We start from the raw sequence: 25,255 nt of genomic DNA, 5'->3' as shown, positions 1-25,255 counted from the left end.
ACAGTGACTGGTGACATTAAATATCACACTGCGTGTGCTCACGTAGGTAGGTGGGTGCACTGTGAACACAGACAGGTACCGGACAGGCACAGTGACACTGCGTGCGCTCACGTAGGTAGGTGGGTGCACTGAAGTGAACAACAGGTAGGTATATGCAGTGATGGGTATTACAATGTGCACCTGTCACACACACAGGTACCAGACAGGCACAGTGACACTGCGTGCGCTCACGTAGGTAGGTGGGTGCACTGAAGTGAACAACACGTAGGTATATACATATGTAGGTATATGCAGTGATAAAAATCCACTCCTTATCTCAAAGTGTTATAATCCCTCCATTTGAGGGTGGGAGAGGGGTTTCCATTTTTCATATGTATTCTATGCATACTACTGAAGCTCTCCTTCTGCAGGTAGTGACTACATACCCTATTTCCCTGAAAATTAGACCTACCCTGAAAATAAGCCCTAGCTGGAATTTTGAGCATGCTTGAAGTATAAGCCCTACCCCCAAAATAAGCCCTAGTGGAAATTAAAGAAGTTGAAGAGGCAGCCAGCAAGCGGGGACACAGCGGTGCAGTGCTGATCGTGCACCGGTCGTGTCATCCCAGCACACAGCCAGGTTATCAGCAGTGTGCAGGGATGACAGGGCAGGTGCCTGATCAGTACAGTAGCATACCTTCGGATCCAGGATCAGCACAGTACAAAGGAACAGGAAATGTTCTGCTGAGAGACACTTCCTGATAGAAATATAAGTCATCCCCTGAAAATAAGCCCTAGCACATCTTTTGGATCAAAAATTAATAAAAGTCAAAAATGTCTTATTTTCAGGGAAACCTGGTATCTACCGTATTAGGTCTTGTCACATAATCTCCCTTTTATAATGAATGACAGGCATATGAGGTGTTTCCTGGAAAGTTGTTTCTGTCATGTATTTTCTCCAGGATCCAGTTTGTTTACCTTGCTATTTCAGATCTGAGCTTTGTCTAGACCATTCTTGACTTTTCCCTACCCTGACCTTTTATAACAACTAACTGGGTCACCTCAGGTTACACAGTTACATAGTTCGGTTGACAAAAGACGTCTGTCCATCAAGTTCAACCAGAAGGGAAAAAACGGTACAACACTAGCCTGCACCCTCACATATCCCCGTTGATCAAGAGGAAGCCAACAACCCTTACAAGGCTTGGCCCATTTAGCCTTAAACGCTCCAGATGGCAATCCCTGGGATTAACATCTCCAGGAATAACCAAGTAATTATAGCCATGGATGTCCTTTAAACATTTTTTCTCCACACGCAGATCATGTCTCCTTATCCTTTATAGTACAACTCCAGTTTGATTACATTTTGGAGTCCTTATTTACCTTTCAGCTGTGATGGCAGCAAGTGACCTTGTTCATCCAGCAGAATCTGCTCCACTAGATGCTTACCTAAAATAAAAACAAAAAAAACAAATCAAAGCATGGCAGGCACTGACAACATATACAGGAAGCAACTCATTCACACATACAGAGTTTCACAACATAAAGGTCCTGTAGCTTTAGGTGCCACATTTAACGCCCTATTTCTGTCCCAAGATTTTGTTAGTAAAGTAGACTAGGGGACTGTGCCACTACTCACACCATTTTCATATTTGATATACTGTATATTCCTGCGTATAAGACTACTTTTTAACCCTTGAAAATCTTCTGAAAAGTTGGGGGTCGTCTTATACGCCGGGTGTCATTGATGCTGGGTGATACTCCCTATCATGTTACCACCTCTCAGATCTCCCTGCTGAGGGAGCACAATCTATTCTTCCATACCACTCTGATAAACAGGTAGACAAGGAGAGCTGACCAGTCTACTTAAGGAGAGTTGACCAATGCAACAAGTCAATTGACTATATACTGTTATATATTGGGTAACATACAGTACAGCACCAGTATCTGTTCATACACAGCACCAGTATATGATTTTTTTATTTTAATTTGGTGTGCGTTGGAAGAGGGGTAGTCTTATACGGCGAGTATATCCCAAACTCTGTATTTTACCTGGAAAAGTTGGGGGGTCGTCTTATACGCCCAGTCGTCTTATACGCCGGAATATACGGTAGTTCATGTGACAGCCGTACAGAGAAATTCTCTGGAAAATCTGTCACATTAGTTAGGATCCCTTAACAAAACTGGCAATAAAGTGGGAAGTCACTAAGCTAGGGAACAACTCTCACTTCTCGGGACAAATCCATCACCTGACCTGCTGCTGGTTACCTATTTGTGGTCAGTGCTGCAGTTCAGCAGAGTCGTATCAAAGCATTTAAAGAGGAACTCCAGTGAAAATAATGTAGTAAAAAAAGTGCTTCATTTTTTACCATAATTATGTATAAATGATTTAGTCAGTGTTTGCTCATTGTAAAATCTTTCCTCTCCCAGATTCACATTCTGACATTTATTACATGGTGACATTGTTACTGTGGGCAGGTTATTTAGCTGTTTCTAGCTGCTCTGTCTGTTACAGACAGCTAATAACAGCTATTTCCTGTCTCTGAACATTGTTACATTGTGGCAGTTTGCCAGCAGTACCGCGGTATTCAGAGCCTCTTGTGGGAGGGGTTTCAGCACAAAATCAGTCACACAGCGCCCCCTGATGGTCTGTTTGTGAAAATCATTGTCTTTCTCATGTAAAATGGGGTATCAGCTACTGATTGGGAAAAAGTTCAATTCTTGGTTGGAGTTTCTCTTTAAAAGACCACCATCCCAAAAAAACAATTAAAATTTAAAATACATACAGTACATATAAGTAGGTAGTAGGTAGTGAAAAGCTGACATATTTTAGACTAGTCCATCTCCTCATGGGGATTCTCAGTATTACATTTATTCTTTACAAAAGCACTCCCTGGAAAGAATCTATCAAAGATGCTGACCAGCCTCCTTACTCATTTTCACACAATTTATGCAGTTGGACTGAGCAACTGCCGCTCAGTGAGGTGTGGAGAGGGGAAGGCTAGTGATACTTGTTGCTTTCTGTAGTTTCATTGATGTGTGTATTCCTTTGCTGAATGACGTCCTAGAACTTACAGAAAACAGATATTGTTGCATTTATTAATGTCCCAATGTTGATACAATATTTTCAACAATATCGATTTCTTACAATACTTTACCACAATTTTTATTGCAGACATATAGCACTGTTACCTGTCTGGCAGATTTCACTCAGAATTACTAATATATTAGGGAGAGAATGATCATTCTGCAGTCGACAGAGACAAGCCAGGAATCCAAACACAGCTTCTCTCCCCGAATCTGACAGATCTTGTAACAGAAGAGTAGAAAATAAAGAACTTCCCGAGTCTTTGTCCACTGACGAGTTTTTCTGGAACACAGATATAATAATAACAATTTAATTACAAAACTCATTTTAAAAAATTGCACTGGGCTCTAACATGCCCCTAACACACTGCCAGACATTTTTCTCTGTGAAATTGTGTACTTATATGCAAGCTGCTGGTGAGCGGGGCGCAGGGTGAGCCAAATAAAGTCTCACCCTGCTGGCGCTCAAATCCCCGGTGGCGTAAAATACTGTTCCCCATCCGGGTTGCAGCAGCTTGGAGGGAGATGTAAAAAACATAGAAATAAACTTATGCACCCCGTGCAGTATAACACAGTTTACTTTAAGTAATTTTTCCCCACACAATAGTCATTATGTTGGAGAATGCAATACAGTGTACATCCTGCAACATGTATGCATGCCTTGATCATCAGATTTAGGATGTTTTCTGTTGCCCTGGGTGTGTGTGCATGTTGCTCAGTTAGAGGCTCAAGTCAGTGAGCTAGATGAGCATCTCGCAACACTGAGACGCATACACAACATGGAGAAGAGCTTGGATCTCATGATCCAGACACTGGAGGGTACCGGTGAAGATGAGGTGGGTGGAGTACAGCCGGAGCAAGAAGCAGAGGTAGCCGCTAGTTGGGTCACAATTAGAAGGGTTAGGGGAAAAAGTGGCAGGGAGGCTAGTCCTGAGTTGTCCCTCCCTAATAAGTATGCTTGTTTGTGTAATATTGGGGAGGATGATTCTGGAGTAGCAATGCTGCAGCAGGATGTGTCCCTTAGCAACCAAGTGGCAGACCGCTGCAACGAGAAAGGGAATAGGAGTGCAGCTAAGGCTAGACAGATACTAGTGGTAGGGGATTCAATTATTACGCACACAGATAGGGTAATCTGTCGAAGAAACTGTGAATGTCTTACAGTCTGTTGCCTCCCGGGTGCTCAGGTTCAGCATGTAGCGGAAAGAATTGACAGATTATTGGGTGGGGCTGGGGAAGACCCAGCTGTCATGGTACACATTGGCACCAATGACAAAGTTAGTGGGAGATGGAAGGTCCACAAAAATGATTTCAGGAACTTGGAGATAAACTTAAAGCAAGGACCTCCAGGGTGATGTTTTCTGAAATACTGCCAGTGCCACATGCTACACCTAAGAGACAGAGGGAGCTTAGGGAGTTAAATAAGTGGCTGAGAAATTGGTATAGGAAGGAGGGGTTTGGGTTCCTGGAGAACTGGGCAGACTTTGCAGTCGGCTACAGGTTCTACAGCAGGGATGGGTTGCACCTTAATGGGGAGGGTGCAGCTGCATTGGCGGAAAAGATGGCTAAACGGTTGGAGGAGATTTTAAACTAGGATCTGGGGGGAGGCGGGAGGGTATAGTCTCAATTAGTAGACAAGAGAAGGTAGAAAGACAGTGGGAGCCTAACATGGGGGGTGGAAAGGGGGGTGAGGACAGGGTAAAGAGTAAGGAGGTTGGTAAAACTTCAAGTAGCCCATTTCCTGTAAACAAAATTGAAAAATGTGGTGGTAAAAATATAAAGTGCATGGTAACCAATGCTCGGAGCCTTGCAAATAAAATGGACGAACTAGAGTTCATTCTGAATGACAAAGGCTATGACATTGTAGGAATAACCAAGACATGGATGGATGAAAGCCATGACTGGATAGCAAATTTAGAGGGATACAATGTATTTAGGAAGGATAGAACAGGGAAAAAAAGGGGAGGGGGTTGTCTCTTTGTTAATAACTCTTACAGCTGTCCTAAACGATGAGATGGAGGAAGATTGCGAACATGTGGAGTCCGTTTGGGTAACTATGCATGGTGGAAATAAAGGTTGCCAATTGCTTATTGGGGTATACTACAGGCCACCACATATTCATGAAGCTGCAAAACTGCAATTACTACAGCAGATGGAAAAAGCTGCAAGTAAAAATGAGGTCATAGTTATGGGTGACTTCAACTTTCCAGACATTGACTGGGGTATTGAGGCTAGTGTTGGGCGAACACCTAGATGTTCGGGTTCGCGAACGTTCGCCGAACATCGCCGCGATGTTCGGGTGTTCGCGCCGAACTCCGAACATAATGGAAGTCAATGGGGACCCGAACTTTCGTGCTTTGTAAAGCTTCCTTACATGCTACATACCCCAAATTAGCAGGGTATGTGCACCTTGGGAGTGGGTACAAGAGGAAAAAAATATATTTGAAAAAGAGCTTATAGTTTTTGAGAAAATTGATTGTAAAGTTTCAAAGGAAAAACGGTCTTTTAAATGTGGAAAATGTCATGTTTCTTTGCACAGGTAACATGCTTTTTGTCGCCATGCAGTCATAAATGTAATACAGAGAAGAGGTTCCAGGAAAAGGGACCGGTAACGCTAACCCAGCACCAGCAGCAGCACACGTGATGGAACAGGAGGAGGCGCAGGAGGAGAAGGCCACGCTTTGCGACACAACAACCCAGGCCTTGCATGAGGACAAGAAGCGTGCGGATAGCATGCTTTGTACCGCCATGCAGTCATAAATGTAATAAAGATAAGAGGTTCCATAAACAGGGACCGGCAACGCTACCCCAGCAGCAGCAGCAGCACACGTGATGGAACAGGAGGAGGCGCAGGAGGAGAAGGCCACGCTTTGAGACACAACAACCCAGGCCTTGCATGAGGACAAGAAGCGTGCGGATAGCTTGCTTTGTACCGCCATGCAGTCATAAATGTAATAAAGATAAGTGGTTCAATAAACAGGGACCACGCGGCAACGCTAACCCAGCAGCAGCAGATGTGATGGAACAGGAGGAGGCGCAGGAGGAGAAGGCCACGCTTTGAGACACAACAACCCAGGCCTTGCATGAGGACAAGAAGCGTGCGGATAGCTTGCTTTGTACCGCCATGCAGTCATAAATGTAATAAAGATAAGTGGTTCAATAAACAGGGACCACGCGGCAACGCTAACCCAGCAGCAGCAGACGTGATGGAACAGGAGGAGGCGCAGGAGGAGAAGGCCATGCTTTTTGAGACACAACAACCCAGGCCTTGCATAAGGACAAAAAGCGTGCGGATATAGCAGCAATGCTTTTTGCCGCCATGCAGTCATAAATGTAATACAGATGAGAGCTTCAATAAACAGGGACCGGAAACGCTAAACCATCCCAGATGTTCATTGGTCATGTTACTTGGTTGGGGTCCTGGAGTGTTGCGTAGTCGTTTCCAATCCAGGATTGATTCATTTTAATTTGAGTCAGACGGTCTGCATTTTCTGTGGAGAGGCGGATACGCCGATCTGTGACGATGCCTCCGGCAGCACTGAAACAGCGTTCCGACATAACGCTGGCTGCCGGGCAAGCCAGCACCTCTATTGCGTACATTGCCAGTTCGTGCCAGGTGTCTAGCTTCATGCCCGGTTTCAGGTCCAGCGGTGCCAGCCACAAATCCGTCTGTTCCTTTATTCCCCTCCAAATTTCCTCCTCTGTGTGCTGCTTATCCCCAAGGCAGATCAGCTTCAGCAACGCTTGCTGACGCATGCCAACAGCTGTGCTGCACTGCTTCCACGATCCTACTGCTGCTGGTGCTGGGTTAGCGTTTCCGGATGAGGTACAGCTTTGAGATGCGTTGGAGCAGAAGGAGTCAGAGAGGTAGGTGCTGCTGTTGTTATCCAGTGGGAGGGACGGCGGTGCAGCTGTTTGCGGCGTGGGCAACACCCGCGCCGTAGCAGGTGAGGAATCGCTGCCAGGCTCCACAAGGTTCACCCAGTGCGCGGTAAGGGAGATGTATCGACCCTGGCCGAACGCACTCGTCCAGGTGTCAGTGGTGAGGTGAACCTTGCAGGCAACGGCATTCATCAAGCTTCGGGTTATTTTGCTGACCACGTGCTCATGCAACTCAGGCACTGCAGAGCCTGCAAAGTGGTAGCGGCTGGGAACCACGTAACGTGGGATGGCCATTGACATCATGCCCTTGAAGCTGTTTGTCTCCACCACTCGATATGGCAGCATTTCGCAGGCCAGAAGCTTGGCTATGCTGGCTGTTACTGCCACGGCCCGGGGGTCATTTGCTGGCAATTTCCTCTTGCGCTCAAACATCTCCGAGACAGACAACTGAACCGTAGGGCTGCACACCAAAGGGCTGTTGGTTGTTGTGTTTGATGAAGACTGGGAGACCTCAAGAGCACTACTCCGGAAAGTGACAGTGTCAGCGTCGTCTGATGTTTGTGAATGTTGTGAACCACGCAATGGCTGGGCTACTGCTGCTGCTGAGGCGGGTCTGGTGGTGAGTCTGGTGAACCCAAGGGAGGCAGTGTTGCTGGTGGTACCCTGTCCTGCCGCGTTTGCCCACAGAGTGGGATGTTTGGATAGCATGTGGCGGCTCATGCTGGTGGTGGGGAGAGGTTGTTAATACTTTTCCCCCTGCTCAGGCGGGTCTTGCACACCTTGCAAATCGCCATGGTAACATCCTCAGTGCAGTCTTCAAAGAAAGCCCAGACTTTGGAGCACCTGCCTTGCTGGCGATTTCTGTTTGCGCCTCTTTTGCCTCTCACTTGAACTTCCACGCTTGTGGTGCCTGAAATTGCGCGCCGCCTACCTTGTGGCACAAGGCGAACTCGTGCAGCAGTGGGTTCTTCAACAGACTCATCTGTGCTGCTGCTACGACGGCGATATTCTCGTTCACAAACAAAATCTGGGTCTATGTCCACATTGTCCATACCCTCCTCTTCCATCTCCTCAAACTCGTCATATGTCATTGTGGGGGGCCGCCACCGTGGAGTAGAGCTCCCCAGAACAACCTCTGCGCAGCTCACTTCAACGTCGTCTGGTTATCTGGCAGTTGTGTGCGTGGTGTCGCTGCCGGTTGTGTCAGCTTTGTGCCCACTGGCTCCTTGTAACTGGCTGAGGACTCGGACCTCGTGCGTGATGTGCTGGTGCTGCTTAACCCACTGCTGGACGCTTGAGAGGTCATCCAAGTAGTAATTATCTGGTCCTGTTGTTTTGGATCTGTGAGGGTGGTTGTCCTGGACAACATGGGCGGTATTGAGTGGGTTTTCTTGGGTGCTCCCCTGTGGCCTGTACGTGAACCGTCAGGGGAAACACCTCTTCCCTTGCCCCTCCCTCTTTCACCGGATTTCTTCCTCATTTCACTTATCCTTTAAGTACACGCTGACTGGCAGCAGTACAGTGGCAGTACAGAAATGCTACACAGTGGTGGGTGAGCGGTGTACCACTATTGCCAGCAGCGACACAGAGCACAATGCTATACAGTGGCGGGTGAGCGGTGTACTACTGTTCCCAGCAGACACAGAGTGGCAGTAAACACAATGCTATATAGTGTGGCTGAGCCATGTACACAGAGTGGCAGTAAACACAATGCTATATAGTCTGCTATATAGTCACCCCGAACGGGGTGATGTTCTGCAGAACCCGAACAGTGGCGAACACTGTTCGCCCAACACTACTGGGAACGCAGATTTTAGTACCTAAACACACGATACAACATGTTTTCCGGGGTCGGACTCTGAGGCACATACAGATGGTCCCGATCATCATCCTCATCATACAACTCTTCTCCTGAGTCTGACCCACCCACCACCTCTGCCACCCCAACATCCCCAGACACAGACCCCTCATCGTCCTCAACATTAACTTGGGATGCTGGCCTGAGCCAGACCTCCTCCTCCACATCAGGCCCCATCATCTCCTCAATGGCAGCCCTCATTAATCGCTCTGGCGACGGACCGATGGACACAACGTTCTCCTCCGGGGAGGGCTGCTGCTGACCACTGGCTGCTGGGGTGGATGTTATAGCTTGCGTGGGGCGTTGGCTGTTGCTGTTGTTGGGAGTGCTGCTCACAGCGGAGGTCTCTGAGGAACTCATGGTGAGCTCATATAGTGGTTGGCGGTGAGTGGAGTATTACTGATCCCAGCACTATACACACTGACTGGCAGACTACGCAATGCTATATAGTGTGGCTGAGCGGTGTACACAGAGTGGCAGTAAACAATGCTATATAGTGTGGCTGAGCCGTGTACACAGAGTGGCAGTAAACAATGCTATATAGTCTGGCTGAGCCGTGTACACAGAGTGGCAGTAAACAATGCTATATAGTCTGGCTGAGCGGTGTACACAGAGTGGCAGTACACACAATGCTATATAGTCTGGCTGAGAGGTGTACACAGAGTGGCAGTACACACAATGCTATATAGTCTGGCTGAGCGGTGTACACAGAGTGGCAGTAAACAATGCTATATAGTGTGGCTAAGCCGTGTACACAGAGTGGCAGTAAACAATGCTATATAGTCTGGCTGAGCCGTGTACACAGAGTGGCAGTAAACAATGCTATATAGTCTGGCTGAGCGGTGTACACACAATGCTATATAGTCTGGCTGAGCGGTGTACACAGAGTGGCAGTACACACAATGCTATATAGTCTGGCTGAGCGGTGTACACAGAGTGGCAGTAAACAATGCTATATAGTGTGGCTGAGCCGTGTACACAGAGTGGCAGTAAACAATGCTATATAGTCTGGCTGAGCCGTGAACACAGAGTGGCAGTAAACAATGCTATATAGTCTGGCTGAGCGGTGTACACAGAGTGGCAGTACACACAATGCTATATAGTCTGGCTGAGCGGTGTACACAGAGTGGCAGTAAACAATGCTATATAGTGTGGCTGAGCCGTGTACACAGAGTGGCAGTAAACAATGCTATATAGTCTGGCTGAGCGGTGTACACAGAGTGGCAGTACACACAATGCTATATAGTCTGGCTGAGCGGTGTACACAGAGTGGCAGTACACACAATGCTAAATAGTCTGGCTGAGCGGTGTACACAGAGTGGCAGTACACACAATGCTATATAGTCTGGCTGAGCGGTGTACACAGAGTGGCAGTAAACACAATGCTATATATAGCGTGGCTGAGCGAGGTACACAGTGGCTGTACACACAATGCTATATGGTCTAGCTGAGCGGTGTACACAGAGTGGCAGTAAACAATGCTATATATAGTGTGGCTGAGCGAGGTACACAGTGGCAGTAAACAATGCTATATATAGTGTGGCTGAGCGAGCGGTGTACTACTGTTCCCAGCAGCGACACACAATGACTGGGGGGGACCCTGGCTAGCGTGGCTGGAGAGCGAACTACCCTGCCTGCCTACCCAAAGCTAAACCCACAGAGAAATGGCGGAGATATGACGTGGTTCGGGTATTTATTTACCCGAGCCACGTGACCGTTCGGCCATTAAGAGCGTGTTCGGGTCCGAACCACGTGACCCGTTCGGCCAATCACAGCGCTAGCCGAACGTTCGGGGAACGTTCGGCCATGCGCTCTTAGTTCGGCCATGCGGCCGAACGGTTTGGCCGAGCACCATCAGGTGTTCGGCCGAACTCGAACATCACCCGAACAGGGTGATGTTCTGCAGAACCCGAACAGTGGCGAACAATGTTCGCCCAACACTAATTGAGGCTACCCATTCTGGTAAAATCAGCAGATTTCTGGCATCACTACAGGACAGTTACCTGACGCAAATGGTAACAGAACCAACTAGGGGGGATGCGTTACTGGATTTGATCATTTCAAATAGACCAGATAATGTATCAAATGTGCAGGTTCAAGAACATTTGGGAAATAGTGATCACAACATGATAACGTTTGATCTGCTGACTGATAGGCCACGGGGCAGCGGGACCACTAAAACTATGAATTTTAGAAAAGCAAAGTTCAATCAACTTAGGCAGGCACTAAGTTTGGTGAACTGGGATAATGTACTACAAGGGGAGGACACTGAAGGGAAATGGCAAGCTTTTAAACTTATTCTCAATCATTATTGTAGTAGGTATATCCCATATGGAAACAAAACGTCTAGGAACAAAAAAAGGCCTCTATGGATGAATAGAAAGGTTAGAGATAAAATTAAGTCGAAAAAGAATGCCTCTAAGGTCCTAAAACAGGAGGGAACTGAGGCTGCATTAAGCAATTATAAGGAGTGCAATAAAAGTTGTAAAAAAAAAAATTAGGTTGGCAAAGATTGAAGCTGAAAAGCAAATCGCTAGGGATATCAAATTTAACCCAAAAAAGTTTTACAAGTACATCAACTCTAAAAAAAAGAAAGGCTGACTGTATTGGACTCCTAAAGGATGAGGGTGGGAACAATGGTGGATGACCAAGGTAAGGCAGAGTTATTAAATGCTTTCTTTGCTTCTGTCTTCACAAGGGAAACATCACTGTTACAAATTACAGAGGCAGAAGAGTCTCAATCTTCCAATTGTAATATTAAATACTTAACGCAGGAAGAAGGAAAAGCAAGACTAAATAAATTAAAAATAGACAAGGCACCTGGCCCGGATGGCATGCATCCTCGGGTCCTAAGGGAATTAAGTTCAGTTATAGATGAACCCCTTTATCTTATTTTTTGTGACTCTCTTTCAACTGGCAGAGTCCCAGCGGATTGGCGTACAGCCCACGTTTTCCCATTAATTAAGAAGGGAAAAAATCAGATCCAGGAAATTATAGACCTGTAAGCTTAACATCATTTGTATGCAAACTATTTGAGGGGTTGCTAAGAGATACTATACATGACTTCTGTAACGATCGGTGTAACTCAGAGAGGATCCGATTATCGGTGATCTGCAGTATCACCGAGAATACAGATATATACCCGATTATTGATGATCTGCAGTATCACCGATAATCAGATATATCTCTGCCCAAAGAACAGGTTCCTTCCACTGGCCTGAGGCTCCCCAAGGGGAGGAGTCAGGCTGAGAGTGGGAAGGACTAGAGTGTAAGTGACACCAATAGAGGGATGTCACTAACAGACTGTGAACTATCTCTTAACGAGAGAGATAGCTCTCGAGGTCGGACAGGCCAGGTCGGCAACACACGGACAGATCAGATATAGAGACAGGAGACAGACACGGAATCCTAAGGCAAGCAGGGTTTGGCAACAGAGTATCAGATATAGCGAAGTACCAAATCAGAGATCAGGAGAGTGGTCAGGAAAGCAGAAGGTCATAACAAATATACAATGCCTAGTCTTAGGTGTGAGCTCCGTACATCCACACCCTGGAACTAGTCTGAATATAACTAGATGGTAAAGCTATTTCCTAGTCTTGGGTGTGAGCTCCATAGTCATCAACACCCTGGAACTAGTCTGAATAATAACACAGATAATACACAGATTCCTAGTCTTGGGTGTGAGCTCCGTAGTCATCAACACCCTGGAACTAGTCTGGAGAATAACACAGATGATACACAGTATTCCTAGTCTTGGGTGTGAGTTCCTTGGTCATCAACACCCTGGAACTGGTCTAGAGAATAACACAGATTCTGACAAAAAGGTCTGAGTGCTACCACGTAGTGATCGCAACGGCAGACACCAGAGAAATGACTAGCACCCAGTAAATATACCAAAGCGCTCTCCAGCGCCTCCCCTAACTGCTGGACCAATGGGAACTGATAGAATTGTCAGCTGACCGGCTTGGTCAGCTGACACCCTTCTGGCTGTCAAAAAGCTCTGCCTCTCAGCGCGCGCGCGTTCTTCTGAACCTGTGTGGACTATCAGTCCCAGCCACACCAGACATGTGTTGTAATGCATCCGCTGTGCTGGACGCGGAACCAGCCGCACCGCTATCAGAGCATGCGGCGGTTTCTCCGCGTTCAGCCATACTGACAGATGTAGGCTTATGCGTGCAAACCGCTGCGTTAGACGCGGAATCAGCTGCCTTGCTCTGAGCACCCGCGGCGGCTTTTCCGCGTTTTCTTACAGTACCCCCCGAGGAGTGGACTCCGGACAGCTCCTACCCGGCTTCTCAGGATGTAGGGCGTGGAACTCCTTCTTTAATTCATCCGCATGCATGCGGCAATCAGGTACCCATGTTCTCTCCTCAATACCATAACCCTTCCAGTGAACTAAATACTGTACTGAGTTCTGTACAATACGTGAGTCTAAAATCTTTTCCACTTCATACTCAGGTTGGTCATCCACCATCACAGGGGGAGGAGGAGTGGAACCTACATGCACTGCTGGCTTAAGCAGGGATACATGGAACGATCTTACACCACGCATGCTGGCAGGAAGATCAATGGCATAAGTAACATTGTTGATTTTCCTGGTTACTGGGAAAGGGCCCACAAATCTGGGTCCTAACTTGGGCGAAGGCTGTTTTAAAGTCAAATGACGAGTGGACACCCAGACCAAGTCTCCTGGCCGGAACTTCCACTCTATGGAACGTTTCTTGTCAACTTGACCTTTCTGACTCTGAAAGGCCTTCTCTAGATTCTTTTTCACGATCCCCCAAATGTTCTTAAATGACTTTTGCCAAGCCTCCAAAGCTGGAAACGGAGTGGAAGCTACTGGCAGTGGGGATAACTTAGGCAACTTTCTAGTTACCACCTGAAATGGAGAGAATCCAGAGGAAGAGCTTTTTAAATTATTGTGTGCAAATTCTGCAAACGGCAAGAACTTGACCCAATCATTTTGCGCATCCGCAACATAACACCTTAGAAACTGTTCCAGTGACTGATTCATTCTCTCGGTCTGACCATTGGTCTGTGGGTGGTAGCCCGACGAAAACGACAGTTCCATGCCCAATTGATGACAAAATGCCCTCCAAAATGTAGAAACAAATTGGACTCCCCGATCTGACACTATATTTTCCGAGATGCCATGTAGCCGGAAAATGTGCATGATGAAAAGATCGGCCAACTCCTGGGCCGAGGGGAGTCCTTTCAGGGGCACGAAATGGGCCATTTTACTGAATCTGTCGACTACCACCCAAATGACCGACATGCCTTCAGACCTCGGGAGCTCACCCACAAAATCCATGGACAAGTGGGTCCATGGTTCACTCGGGGTGGGCAAAGGCTGCAATGGTCCCACAGGTGCCAGACAGGAGGGTTTGCTTTTTGCACACACTGCCCATTCTCTCGCATACTCCTTGCAGTCAGTTGCCAATGAAGGCCACCAAGCACACCTAGCAACAAGGTCCTGTGTTCTGGTGGCACCAGGATGTCCAGCATTTTTGTGGGAGTGGATCATCTGCAATATCTGGAGACGAAACGGCAATGGTACAAACATGACCCCTTCAGGCTTTCCCTCAGGAACATCCTGCTGGAAGGGACTTAAAGTCTCCATCCAGTTCTTCCAGGTCTCTGTGGCTGCCAATACCACTTTCTGTGGGATAATAGTCTCTGGGTCTGAGGGCTGTGCTGTCTCTGGCTCAAAGCTCTGGATAAAGCATCTGCTTTAATGTTTTTACTACCCGGAGTATACGTAATTACAAATCTGAATCTCGAGAAAAACAGTGACCACCGAGCCTGACGGGGACTCAATCTCTTAGCCCCCTCACTGTATTCCAAATTCTTGTGATCAGTGTAAACTGTAATCGTATGTTCTGCTCCTTCTAGCCAATGACGCCATTCTTCAAAGGCCAATTTAATGGCTAGGAGCTCCCTGTTGCCTATATCGTAATTTTTCTCTGCTGGTGAAAACCTACGAGAAAAATAGGCACATGGGTGTAATCTTCCCTGCAACCCAGAAAGCTGAGACAGCACAGCCCCCACCCCTACCTCTGAGGCATCCACCTCTACGATAAAGGGATAGGATGTGTCGACGTGTCTCAAAATGGGTGCAGAACAAAACAGTTCTTTCAGAGTGGAGAAAGCAGCCAAAGCTTCGGGGGACCAGTGGTTGGTATCTGCCCCTTTCTTTGTGAGACTGGTGAGGGGTGCAATGACTGTGGAGTACCCCTTTATGAACCTTCTATAGTAATTTGCGAACCCTAAGAACCTCTGGAGAGCCTTCAGTCCTACTGGCTGAGGCCACTCCAGGACAGCAGAGACTTTGGCAGGGTCCATAGAAAGGCCGAGGTAGAAATTATGTACCCCAGAAAGGCGACAGATGTTACCTCAAAAATGCATTTCTCCAATTTAGCATAAAGCATGTTCTGTCTTAGTTTATGCAGCACAAATCTGACATGAGCCCTGTGCTCTGAGAGGTTATCTGAGAAGATTAGTATATCATCCAGATATACCAGGACAAATTTACCCAAAACCTCCCTGAACACCTCATTAAGGAGTTCCTGAAAGACGGCCGGAGCGTTACACAACCCGAAGGGCATCACCAGGTACTCGTAATGCCCATCGGGTGTGTTAAAGGCCGTCTTCCACTCATCTACCTCTCTGATCCGCACCAGGTTGTATGCACCCCGCAAATCCAATTTTGAGAAAATCTTAGCATTGGTGACCTGAGTAAATAAATCGTCTATCAAAGGTAAAGGATAGCGATTCTTTACTGTGATTTTATTCAGACCCCGATAATCAATGCATGGCCGTAGGCCTCCGTCTTTTTTCTTTACAAAAAAGAAACCTGCTCCAGCAGGTGACCGGGAAGAGCGAATGAACCCTTTAGCTAAGTTTTCGCGGATGTACTCCTGCATGGCCAACTTTTCCGGCCCAGACAAATTGTAGAGATGACCTCTAGGGGGCATACAACCAGACCGGAGATCGATGGGACAATCGAAAGGGCGATGTGGAGGAAGTTTAATCGGCTGACTTAGGACAAAACACGTCTGAAAATTCAGAATACTGATCCGGCACTCCCTCCATGTGAATCTTGGTCTGGCCCAAGGTTACCTTCGCTAAACAATGATGAAAGCAATGGGACGACCAGCTCGTTACCTGACCAGTGGCCCAATTAATCTGAGGGGAGTGAAGTTGTAACCAAGGCATGCCAAGAATGATCGTGGAGGTTGTCATGTGTGACACAAAAAAATGCAAATTCTCCCTATGCAGCACCCCTATAGTGACTCCCACCTCTGGAGTCTGCGACAGAGGACTGTTAACCTGCAGAGGGGAATCATCCACTGCCGTAACTTCAATAGGTGGTTTTACTGGGGTGAGCGGAATACCCAATCTTTTTACAAATTCGTAATCCATAAAAATTAGCCGCTGAGCCTGAGTCAATGAAGGCTTCAGTGACTTCAGATTTATCCTCCCATGAAATACTACAAGGAAGAAGCAACCGTTCATCATCTAGGGGTAAAAATTGCACGCCTAGGGTATTACCCCCAACTACTCCTAGGCAGTAGCGTTTCCCGATTTCTTAGGGCAATTCTGTACTCTATGACCCCCCTCTGCACAATAAAGACAAAGCTGCTCCGATATCCTGCGTTTCCGCTCCACTTGAGACAACTTTGACCGGCCAATCTGCATTGGTTCAGGTGGAGGCGAAACGGGAGGAGGTGGAGTCACAGGGGGCGCAGCGTGGTATACCATTCTCACATGGTTTCTACCCCGGGTCTGTCTCTGATAGCGCAGCCGATGATCTATCCTAATGGCCGATGAAATGGCCTCATCGATGGACTTAAGTTCAGGCTGACTTAACATAAGATCGGAGACCTCATCTGACAACCCTGATAAGAAACAATCTAAAAGGGCAAAGGTGTCCCACCTGGCTGATACTGACCACCTCCTAAATTCAGCAGCATACTCCTCAACCGGACTCTTGCCTTGACGTAACAGTTTGAGCTTCCGCTCAGAAATCGAGGCAATGTCTGGATCATCGTAAATTATAGCCATGGCTTTAAAAAATTCCTCCACAGAGGTTAGGGCTAAGTCTCCGGCGGGCAGACTGTACGCCCAGGTTTGAGAATCACCTGATAACAAAGTTTTAATAAATGTGACCCTTTGGGCCATAGTTCCTGAGGATTTAGGTCTCAACTCAAAGTATGATAACACTCTACTCCTAAAATTTCGGAAGTCAGATCTGTGACCAGAAAATTTTTCAGGTACAGGCATACGTATGTCTGTGCTAGGAGGAGATCGCACTTCATCCACAGCCGTCTGGAGGGTTTGTATAGACCCGGACAAAGCGTCAATTAACGCCCGGTGACTACCCAGCACTTGGTTCATGTTATCCACCGAAGTGGTAAGTGTGCCCAGACGGCCGGTGAGTGCGTCCATTTGCATTTGGGTCTGCCGTTCTGTAACGATCGGTGTAACTCAGAGAGGATCCGATTATCGGTGATCTGCAGTATCACCGAGAATACAGATATATACCCGATTATTGATGATCTGCAGTATCACCGATAATCAGATATATCTCTAACCTCTGGACACCTGAGTAATAAGAGTGTTTGGTGCAACAGTAATACTTTGAGGAGAGCACCCGTATAGAGGGTGCAAGGCAGTAAAGGGTACTGCCCAAAGAACAGGTTCCTTCCACTGGCCTGAGGCTCCCCAAGGGGAGGAGTCAGGCTGAGAGTGGGAAGGACTAGAGTGTGAGTGACACCAATAGAGGGATGTCACTAACAGACTGTGAACTATTTCTTAACGAGAGAGATAGCTCTCGAGGTCGGACAGGCAAGGTCGGCAACACACGGACAGATCAGATTATGCGTGCAAACCGCCGCGTTAGACGCGGAATCAGCCGCCTTGCTCTGAGCACCAGCGGCGGCTTTTCCGCTTTTTCTCACAACTTCATAGTAGAAAATAATCTTATTTCGCAGCATCAGCATGGGTTTACTAAAGACAGGTCCTGTTTGACTAACATGCTCAGCTTTTATGAGGTAGTGAATGCTAATATGGATATTGGGAATGCTGTAGATGTGATATACTTGGACTTTGCAAAGGCCTTCGACACTGTTCCCCACAAAAGTCTGGTGCAAAAGTTGAGGATGCAAGGACTGGGGAGGAGTCTGTGTGCATGAATAGGGAACTGGCTAATGAACAGAAAACAAAGAATTGTGGTCAATGGATCATACTCAAAATGGGTGACTGTTAGCAGTGGGGTCCCACAGGGGTCTGTACTGGGTCTAGTGCTCTTCAATTTACTAATTTATGACCTAGTAGATGCAGTAGAAAGCAATGTTGCTATTTTTGCAGATGATACAAAATTGTCCAGAATCATCAACTCTCAGGAAGATAGTGTCATATTGCAACAGGATCTGGATAGGATGGCTATATGGGCACATACATGGCAGATGAAATTAAATATTGAAAATTGTAAAGTCATGCATTTTGGTCATACCAATGGTCTAGCACCATACAAAATAAATGGGATACAGTTGGGGACATCAAACTTGGAGAAGGACTTAGTAGTACTCATCGACAACGAGTTACATAGTTACATAGTTATTTGGGTTGAAAAAAGACATAAGTCCATCGAGTTCAACCAGAGAACAAAGTACAACACCAGCCTGCTCCCTCACATATCCCTTTTGATCCAGAGGAAGGCGAAGGCAAGGCATTGTCCAATTAGCCCCAAAAGGGAAAAAATTCCTTCCCAACTCCAGATGGCAATCAGATAAAATCCCTGGAACAACATCATTGGGCATTACCTAGTAATTGTAGCCATGGATGCAGTGGCGTAGCTAAGGTGTTTGACACCCGGTGCGGATAATTTACCGACACCCCCCCCCCCCCAAAAAAAAGCGAAGCGCGCAGTGGCAAAAAAATGGGTGTGGACATGACATCACATGGGTGGGGGTAACTGTAATGTAACTGTAACAGTAAGGCAGTGGGCTAATATAGGCAGCCAGAATAGTTGCCATCAGCATAGGTTAGATAGGTAGCCGCCACCCAGTATAGGTTAGATTATGCCCCCCAGTATAGGTTAAAAAGGTAGCTGCCCCCCAGTATTAGGTAGGTAGGTGCCCCCCCCCCCTAATGGAGGAGGAGCCGCAGCCGCGGGGAGGGCAGCCCGACCTCTCCCTCCCTTCCTCTCCCCGGGCTGCCCTCCGTGTTCCCCCCTCCAGACTGCAGAGTGAGCGCGCAGGGAAGCGCTATACACATCTACTCACCTACCTGGTTCCAATCGCCGCTCACTAGCCGCCAGTCTCCTCTCTCCATACACGCTGATACACACACTGCTTCCTGTTTAGCTGGAAGCAGCGTGTGTATCAGCGTGTATGCAGAGGGGAGACCGGCTGCGAGTGAGCGGCGATTGGAACCAGGTAGGTGAGTAGCTGTGTATAGCGCTTCCCTGTGCGCTTACTCTGCAGTCGGAGGGGGGAGCACGGAGGGCAGCCCGGGGAGAGGAAGGGAGGGAGAGGTCGGGTTGCCCTCCCCCTCCATCAGGGGTGTTGCTATGATCCTAAGATCCAGGGCACCTAGGAGAAAGGTAGAGTGCGGCGCGCGAAGGCAAAATATGGGCGTGGCCATTACATGGGTGCCAGGAAGTGGGCATGGCCGTGATGTGGGCAGAGCCAACTGTAATGTGACAAGGTAAAAGCTGGGTGCTGGTGGGAGGGGTATACGCTGGTGGCTGGTGGCGTGGGTGGGAGGTTTAAACGCTTGGTGCTGGTGGCGTGGGTGGAAGGGTTAAACGCTTGGTGCTGGTGAGGGAGTAAAATGCTGGGTTCTGGTGTGGTGGGTGGGAAGGAGGGTTAAAAACTGGGTACTAGCTACAGTGGGCGGAGGGGAACATCAAATAACTGGGTGCTGGCTGGGGAGGGGAGAAACATGAAACGACATAATAAATATATATATACACACACACACACACACACACACACACACACACACACACTGTGCACAGTACACAAACACACTATACATACAATCTATACACACATTCACAACATATACACACACTGTACATATCCACAGAGCACACAAACATACTGTACATGCAATCTACACACACACACACACTGTACATACCCACACAGCACACAAACATACTGTACATGCAATATATATATACACACACACACACACACACACACACACACACACACACACACACACACACACACACACACACACACACACATAAACTCTATGCATGCACACAAGCACTGTACATACAATCTATGCAAACACATACACCTTACATACAAACTACACCCACACACATACTGTAGATATAAACACATTACATATACCCACAAAAACATGCACTGTACAAAGAGGATATACAAAAAGAAATGTGCATTGTGTACAGGCCCGGCCCGTTCATGAGGCGGGGTGAAACATTTGCCTCAGGCGGCAGATCTGGGGGGGCGGCACCTGCCTGTCTGTGGATGCTGGGTGCCGCCTGCCGAGCTGGAGGGGTAGCTGGCAGAAAGGGGGTATTGGGCCTAGCGGTGGGGAAGGGGGTCGGACCCCCCCTCACCTGGATCCCCCGATCTGCGCTCCTCCTCCAGCATTAAGTAACCAGCTGCGTGCATAAAGATGAAGAGGCTACGGGCGGGGGAATCACTCACCTCTTCCGCGTTCCATCGTGTGCTCCACTGACGTCACTTCCGGCAACGCCGCCTACTGTATTGTAAGTGGACGGCCTTGCAGGAAGTGACGTCGGTGGAGCGCACGATGGAACGCGGAAGAGGTGAGTGATTCCCCCGCCCGTTGCCTCTTCATCTTTATGCACGCAGCTGGTTACTTAATGCTGGAGGAGGAGCGCAGATCCCAGGCGAGGGAGGGGGGGGGGTCCGACCCCCCTCCCCACCGCTAGGCCCAATACCCCCTTTCTGTCAGCTACCCCTCCAGCTCGGCCCCCCCCCCCCCACCCACGGCTGGGGGGGGGGGGGGGGGGGGGGCGATTTTTTCTTAATATGCCTCAGGCGGCAAAAAGTCTAGGGCCGGCCCTGATTGTGTACAGTATATACTTACGCACTACAAGGCAGGAGACACACATTTTGCGCAGTCTGGAGTCCTGCATAGTAAAACTTCCTTTCGGGTGAGGGGGTTTCGATCTGCCAGCGACACCTCCCCTTCTGCATTCAGTCCTGGCTGGGCTCAGAGGGCTGATGTCACGCCTGGCCAGACACTTTGACAGCGTCTAAGCAGCTGAAGTGAAGCTGCACGCTGTCTAGCCGCTGGTGGTGCTGCCCGGGAGAGTCTGCCTGCTGGCTGTTGCAGGCTCTCTCCAGTCCATGCATGGATACATAGCCGGCATCTGCACACATGGGCTCAGACAGGCAGACTGAGCAATGCGGGGCAGCTAGGAACCTGCACGTTGGGCGAGTGACTGAGCAGCACCCCCTCTAGGGCGGCTGGGTCACCCCACCTGGTGCGGGTCACCCCCCCGTCACGACGCTACTGCATGGATGTCCCTCAACGCAAGGAAAGCATCTAAGCCCCCTTTAAATGCAGGTATAGAATTTGCCATAACTACTTCCTGTGGCAATGCATTCCACATCTTAATCTTTCTTACTGTAAAGAACCCTTTCCTAAATAAATGGCTAAAACTTTTTCCTTCATGCACAGATCATGTCCTCTAGTCTGAACGCTGAGCGGATTGTTCAGAAATAGCCTTATCAGTCCGCCGACAGCACGTACACATGCGCATACTGTCGGCTAAAGACCACCCAGCGGGAGGGTCCGGCGGACTCGTCGTTGCCTTTAGTAGTGCGTGTTAACATGTATAAATACATCAGAGGGCAATATAATAGCTTGGCGGATGAGATTTTTGTCCCTAGGCCTTCTCAAAGGACTAGAGGACATGATCTGCGCATGGAGGAAAAATGCTTTAGGCATTTATTTAGGAAAGGGTTCTTTACAGTAAGAGTGATTAAGATGTGGAATGCGTTGCCACAGGAAGTCGTTATGGCAAACTCTATACCTGCATTTTAAGGGGGCTTAGATGCTTTCCTTGCGTTGAAAGACATCCATGGCTACAATTACTAGGTAATGCCCAGTGGTGTTGATCCAGGGATTTTATCTGATTGCCATCTGGAGTCGGGAAGTAATTTTTCCCTTTTGGGGCTAATTGGACCATGCCTTGTAAGGGTTTTTTCGCCTTCCTCTGGAACTACAGGGATATGTGAGGGAACAGGCTGGTGTTGTATTTTGTTCTCTGGTTGAACTCGATAGACGTATGTCTTTTTTTTCAACCCAAATAACTATGTAACTATGTAACATTACTGCAATGGCGGCACCCAGTTTTGGCACACGTGAGCCAAAACCACCTGCTTCAGTGTATTTTCCCAACCTTGTGATCTCATATGATAGTTATCAGCCTGATTGAGCAACTACCAATTTGTTTGGCTGGGTATTGTTTGGTGTCTGCAGAGGCACAGGGGGAATCTGCTGGTGCCCCCCCCCCCCCCCCCCCATGTCAGACTGCACCCTACAAGGTTAGCGGCTCATGGCCCTGTGGGCGACCTCAGGTAAGTTTGCTCTGTTAGTGTAGGGACCGCTTTAGGAGATTGACCTTGACACCAGCAGAGGGGCTAAACCCACAGCCTGTTGGATATGTGGCACTAACAATCTTGTTTATTTTGGGATGTTGTGTTAGCCGCCGGCTATCTGTGAGCTTTGAGCCTGGGCCCTTTAAATTTTGCTCTGACATAATTATTATTATTACTAGTAAAAAGGCCCGCTCTTTAAAAAAATGGGTGCTAGGCCATGGCCGCTAAACCCTGGCAATGCGCATACCAACGCTTCCCGCTCACCCGTCTCCCACCACTATCTGAAGTATATGCTTATGCACACAGGGAGATGTTGCTTGCTTGGCAGTTGGAAAAAGCTGTTTCCCACAATGCAGCTATGTTCACAGGCAGCAAATTGTCAAGTCTGGAAGCACACACACAAGGGACAGGACACAGAGACACAGGGGTTTTATTATATAGGTTGTATTTATATAGTGCCAAAATCTTCCGCAGCACTGTACAGTACTGTACTCGCAATTGAATCCCTACCATAGTCGTAAGTCTATATCATGTAGTGCATGTATCATAGTCTAGGTCCAATTTAGGGGGAAGGCAATTAACCTCCTTAGCGGTAACCCCGTGCTGGACACGGGGTAAGCCGCCGGAGGGTGCCGCTCAGGCCCTGCTGGGCCGATTTTCATAATTTTTTTTTTGCTGGACGCAGCTAGCACTTTGCTAGCTGCGCCAGCACTCTGATCGCCGCCGGCCCCCGCCCGATCGCCGCTATCTGCTGCGGCGCGCGGCCCCCCCCCCCCAGAGGCGTAGCTAGGTACTTTGGCGCCCGGGGACAAAGAAAGTTTTTGCGCCCACAATAGACTCTTGTGACGCGCAATGGAGCCAAATGTACATGAAGTTGCAATGCAGCAGAGAGGAAGATACTGAAATGCAAACAAATATTGCTGAACTATGAAGTTATAACATTAAACTGAGCTCACATTCTAATCTTACCATAGCCATAGCCTAATGTCCTACCATATTATTATTATGTATTTATATAGCACTGACATCTTCTGCAGCACATTACAGAGTACATAGTCATGTCACTGACTGTCCTCAGAGGAGCTCACAATCTAATCCTACCATAGTCATAGCCTAATGTCCTACCATATTATTATTATGTATTTATATAGCACTGACATCTTCTGCAGAACATTACAGAGTACATAGTCATGTCACTGACTGTCCTCAGAGGAGCTCACACTCTAATCCTACCATAGTCATAGCCTAATGTCCTACCATATTATTATTATTATTATTATTATTATTATGTATTTATATAGCACTAGCCGTCCCGCGTCGTAGCATACGCCGCATCTTCTATCTATCTAATAGAGTACGTGCCTCAACCTTGAAGCAAGAAGAATAAAGGTGGGTACACACATCAGATAAAAGTCTTTGGAAAAATTAAAGATCACAGACCAATTTTACCCCCTTCCATGTAGTATCAGAGCCACACCTACACAGTCTATTCTATTGAGCTGCACTCCCCATTAGATAGAAATATTTGCAAGATGCTACACACAAAGTTGCTGTACACATTCAAAAGATCATTATCTGCAAAAGATCCGTTCCTGCAAAAGATCAGTCCCTACAAAATACATTCATAGTCTATATTTCCATGCGGATTATTGTGGACATTTTTCCGCATAAGGGCATAAGCATCCGCATACAATGAATTTTCGATGCTGGTCGAAAACACAAATATTTCTGAAGATTTTCGTGAAAATTCGCCAAAAAACGAAAACAGGATTTTCGATGCGAAAATGACAGGCGAAAATTCGCAAGCAACACTGCTACATGCTACATTAGCACTATCCAGGAGCGCCACAGGGAGGATTCCCAATGCCCCCTTTTTATACAACCGGAGGGACCGCGGGAACCACAGCGGCACCCCGGAGGGGGAGGCTAGGTGCCGCAGGCAACCCCCCCCCCAAGCGTGGCCAGCGCCAGGGAGAGCCGTCTGCACCCACCTCCCAATATTAAAAACAGGCACTTACCTTAACGTCCATTGCATTCTGCTACATGCGCATTAATTTTCTCATGGAAAGCATTTTTGCAGTTTGTATCCTTTGGAGGCAGGTGGTGGATGGGTTGCTCCGGTGGTGTGAGCCCTGGAGTGAGTTGTCTGCACCTGTCCTCCCCCCCCCCCCCCCCCTGGAGTGCTGTATGTGAGCCAGCCCTGAGCTCTAAAGCTCGGGGTGACCCATGCTTCACTCCTTTCTCATGTGGTGCCCCCAAGTTAATGCGCATGTAGCAGAACGCAATGGACGTTAAGGTAAGTGCCTGTTTTTAATATTGGGAGGTGGGTGTGGACGGCTCTCCCCGACGCTGGCCACGCTGGGGGGGGGGTTGCCTGCGCCTCCCCCTCTGGGGTGTCGCTGTGGTTCCCAGGCAGTGAGAGCCTAGGACCCTGTGGTCCCCCCGGTTGTATAAAAGGGGGGCATTGGGAATCCTTCCCGTGGCGCTCCTGGATAGTGCTAATGTAGCATGTAGCAGTGTTGCTTGCGAATTTTCGCCTCGAAAATCCCGTTTTCGTTTTTTTGGCGAATTTTCACGAAAATCTTCAGAAATATTTGCGTTTTCGACCAGCATCGAAAATTCATTGTATGCGGATGCTTATGCCCTCATGCGGAAAAATGTCCACAATAATCCGCATGGAAATTCAATCTATGCGGACGTTTATACGGAAAAATGCCCGCAATAATGCGCAAGAAACTTCTCTGAATGCGGGCGCTAATGCCCTTATGTGGAAAATGTCCGCAATCATACGCAAGTAATGCGAAAATGACTGGCCTTAGGCGAAAATTAACGT

The 25,255-nt window shown here is 47.9% G+C and overlaps 1 protein-coding gene across 4 annotated transcripts in view; it reads right to left on the bottom strand.

The window, feature by feature from the left end:
• The window catches only part of LOC137562642 (NACHT, LRR and PYD domains-containing protein 3-like), a 158,170-nt gene that overhangs the window by 89,901 nt on the left and 43,014 nt on the right, over positions 1-25,255 (bottom strand). For all 4 annotated transcript variants that reach the window (XM_068274176.1, XM_068274173.1, XM_068274175.1 and 1 more), the window contains exons 4-5: positions 3,172-3,349; positions 1,363-1,428 (exon numbers count right to left, since the gene is read on the bottom strand). In XM_068274176.1, coding sequence (XP_068130277.1) covers positions 1,363-1,428; positions 3,172-3,349 — 244 coding nt within the window. The remainder of the gene's footprint in view (positions 1-1,362; positions 1,429-3,171; positions 3,350-25,255) is intronic.

The sequence above is a fragment of the Hyperolius riggenbachi genome, chromosome 3, assembly GCF_040937935.1.
Source record: "Hyperolius riggenbachi isolate aHypRig1 chromosome 3, aHypRig1.pri, whole genome shotgun sequence".
Lineage (NCBI taxonomy): Eukaryota > Metazoa > Chordata > Amphibia > Anura > Hyperoliidae > Hyperolius > Hyperolius riggenbachi.
Note: the sequence above shows the minus strand (reverse complement) of the source record. Positions and strands in the feature narration are given on the sequence as shown.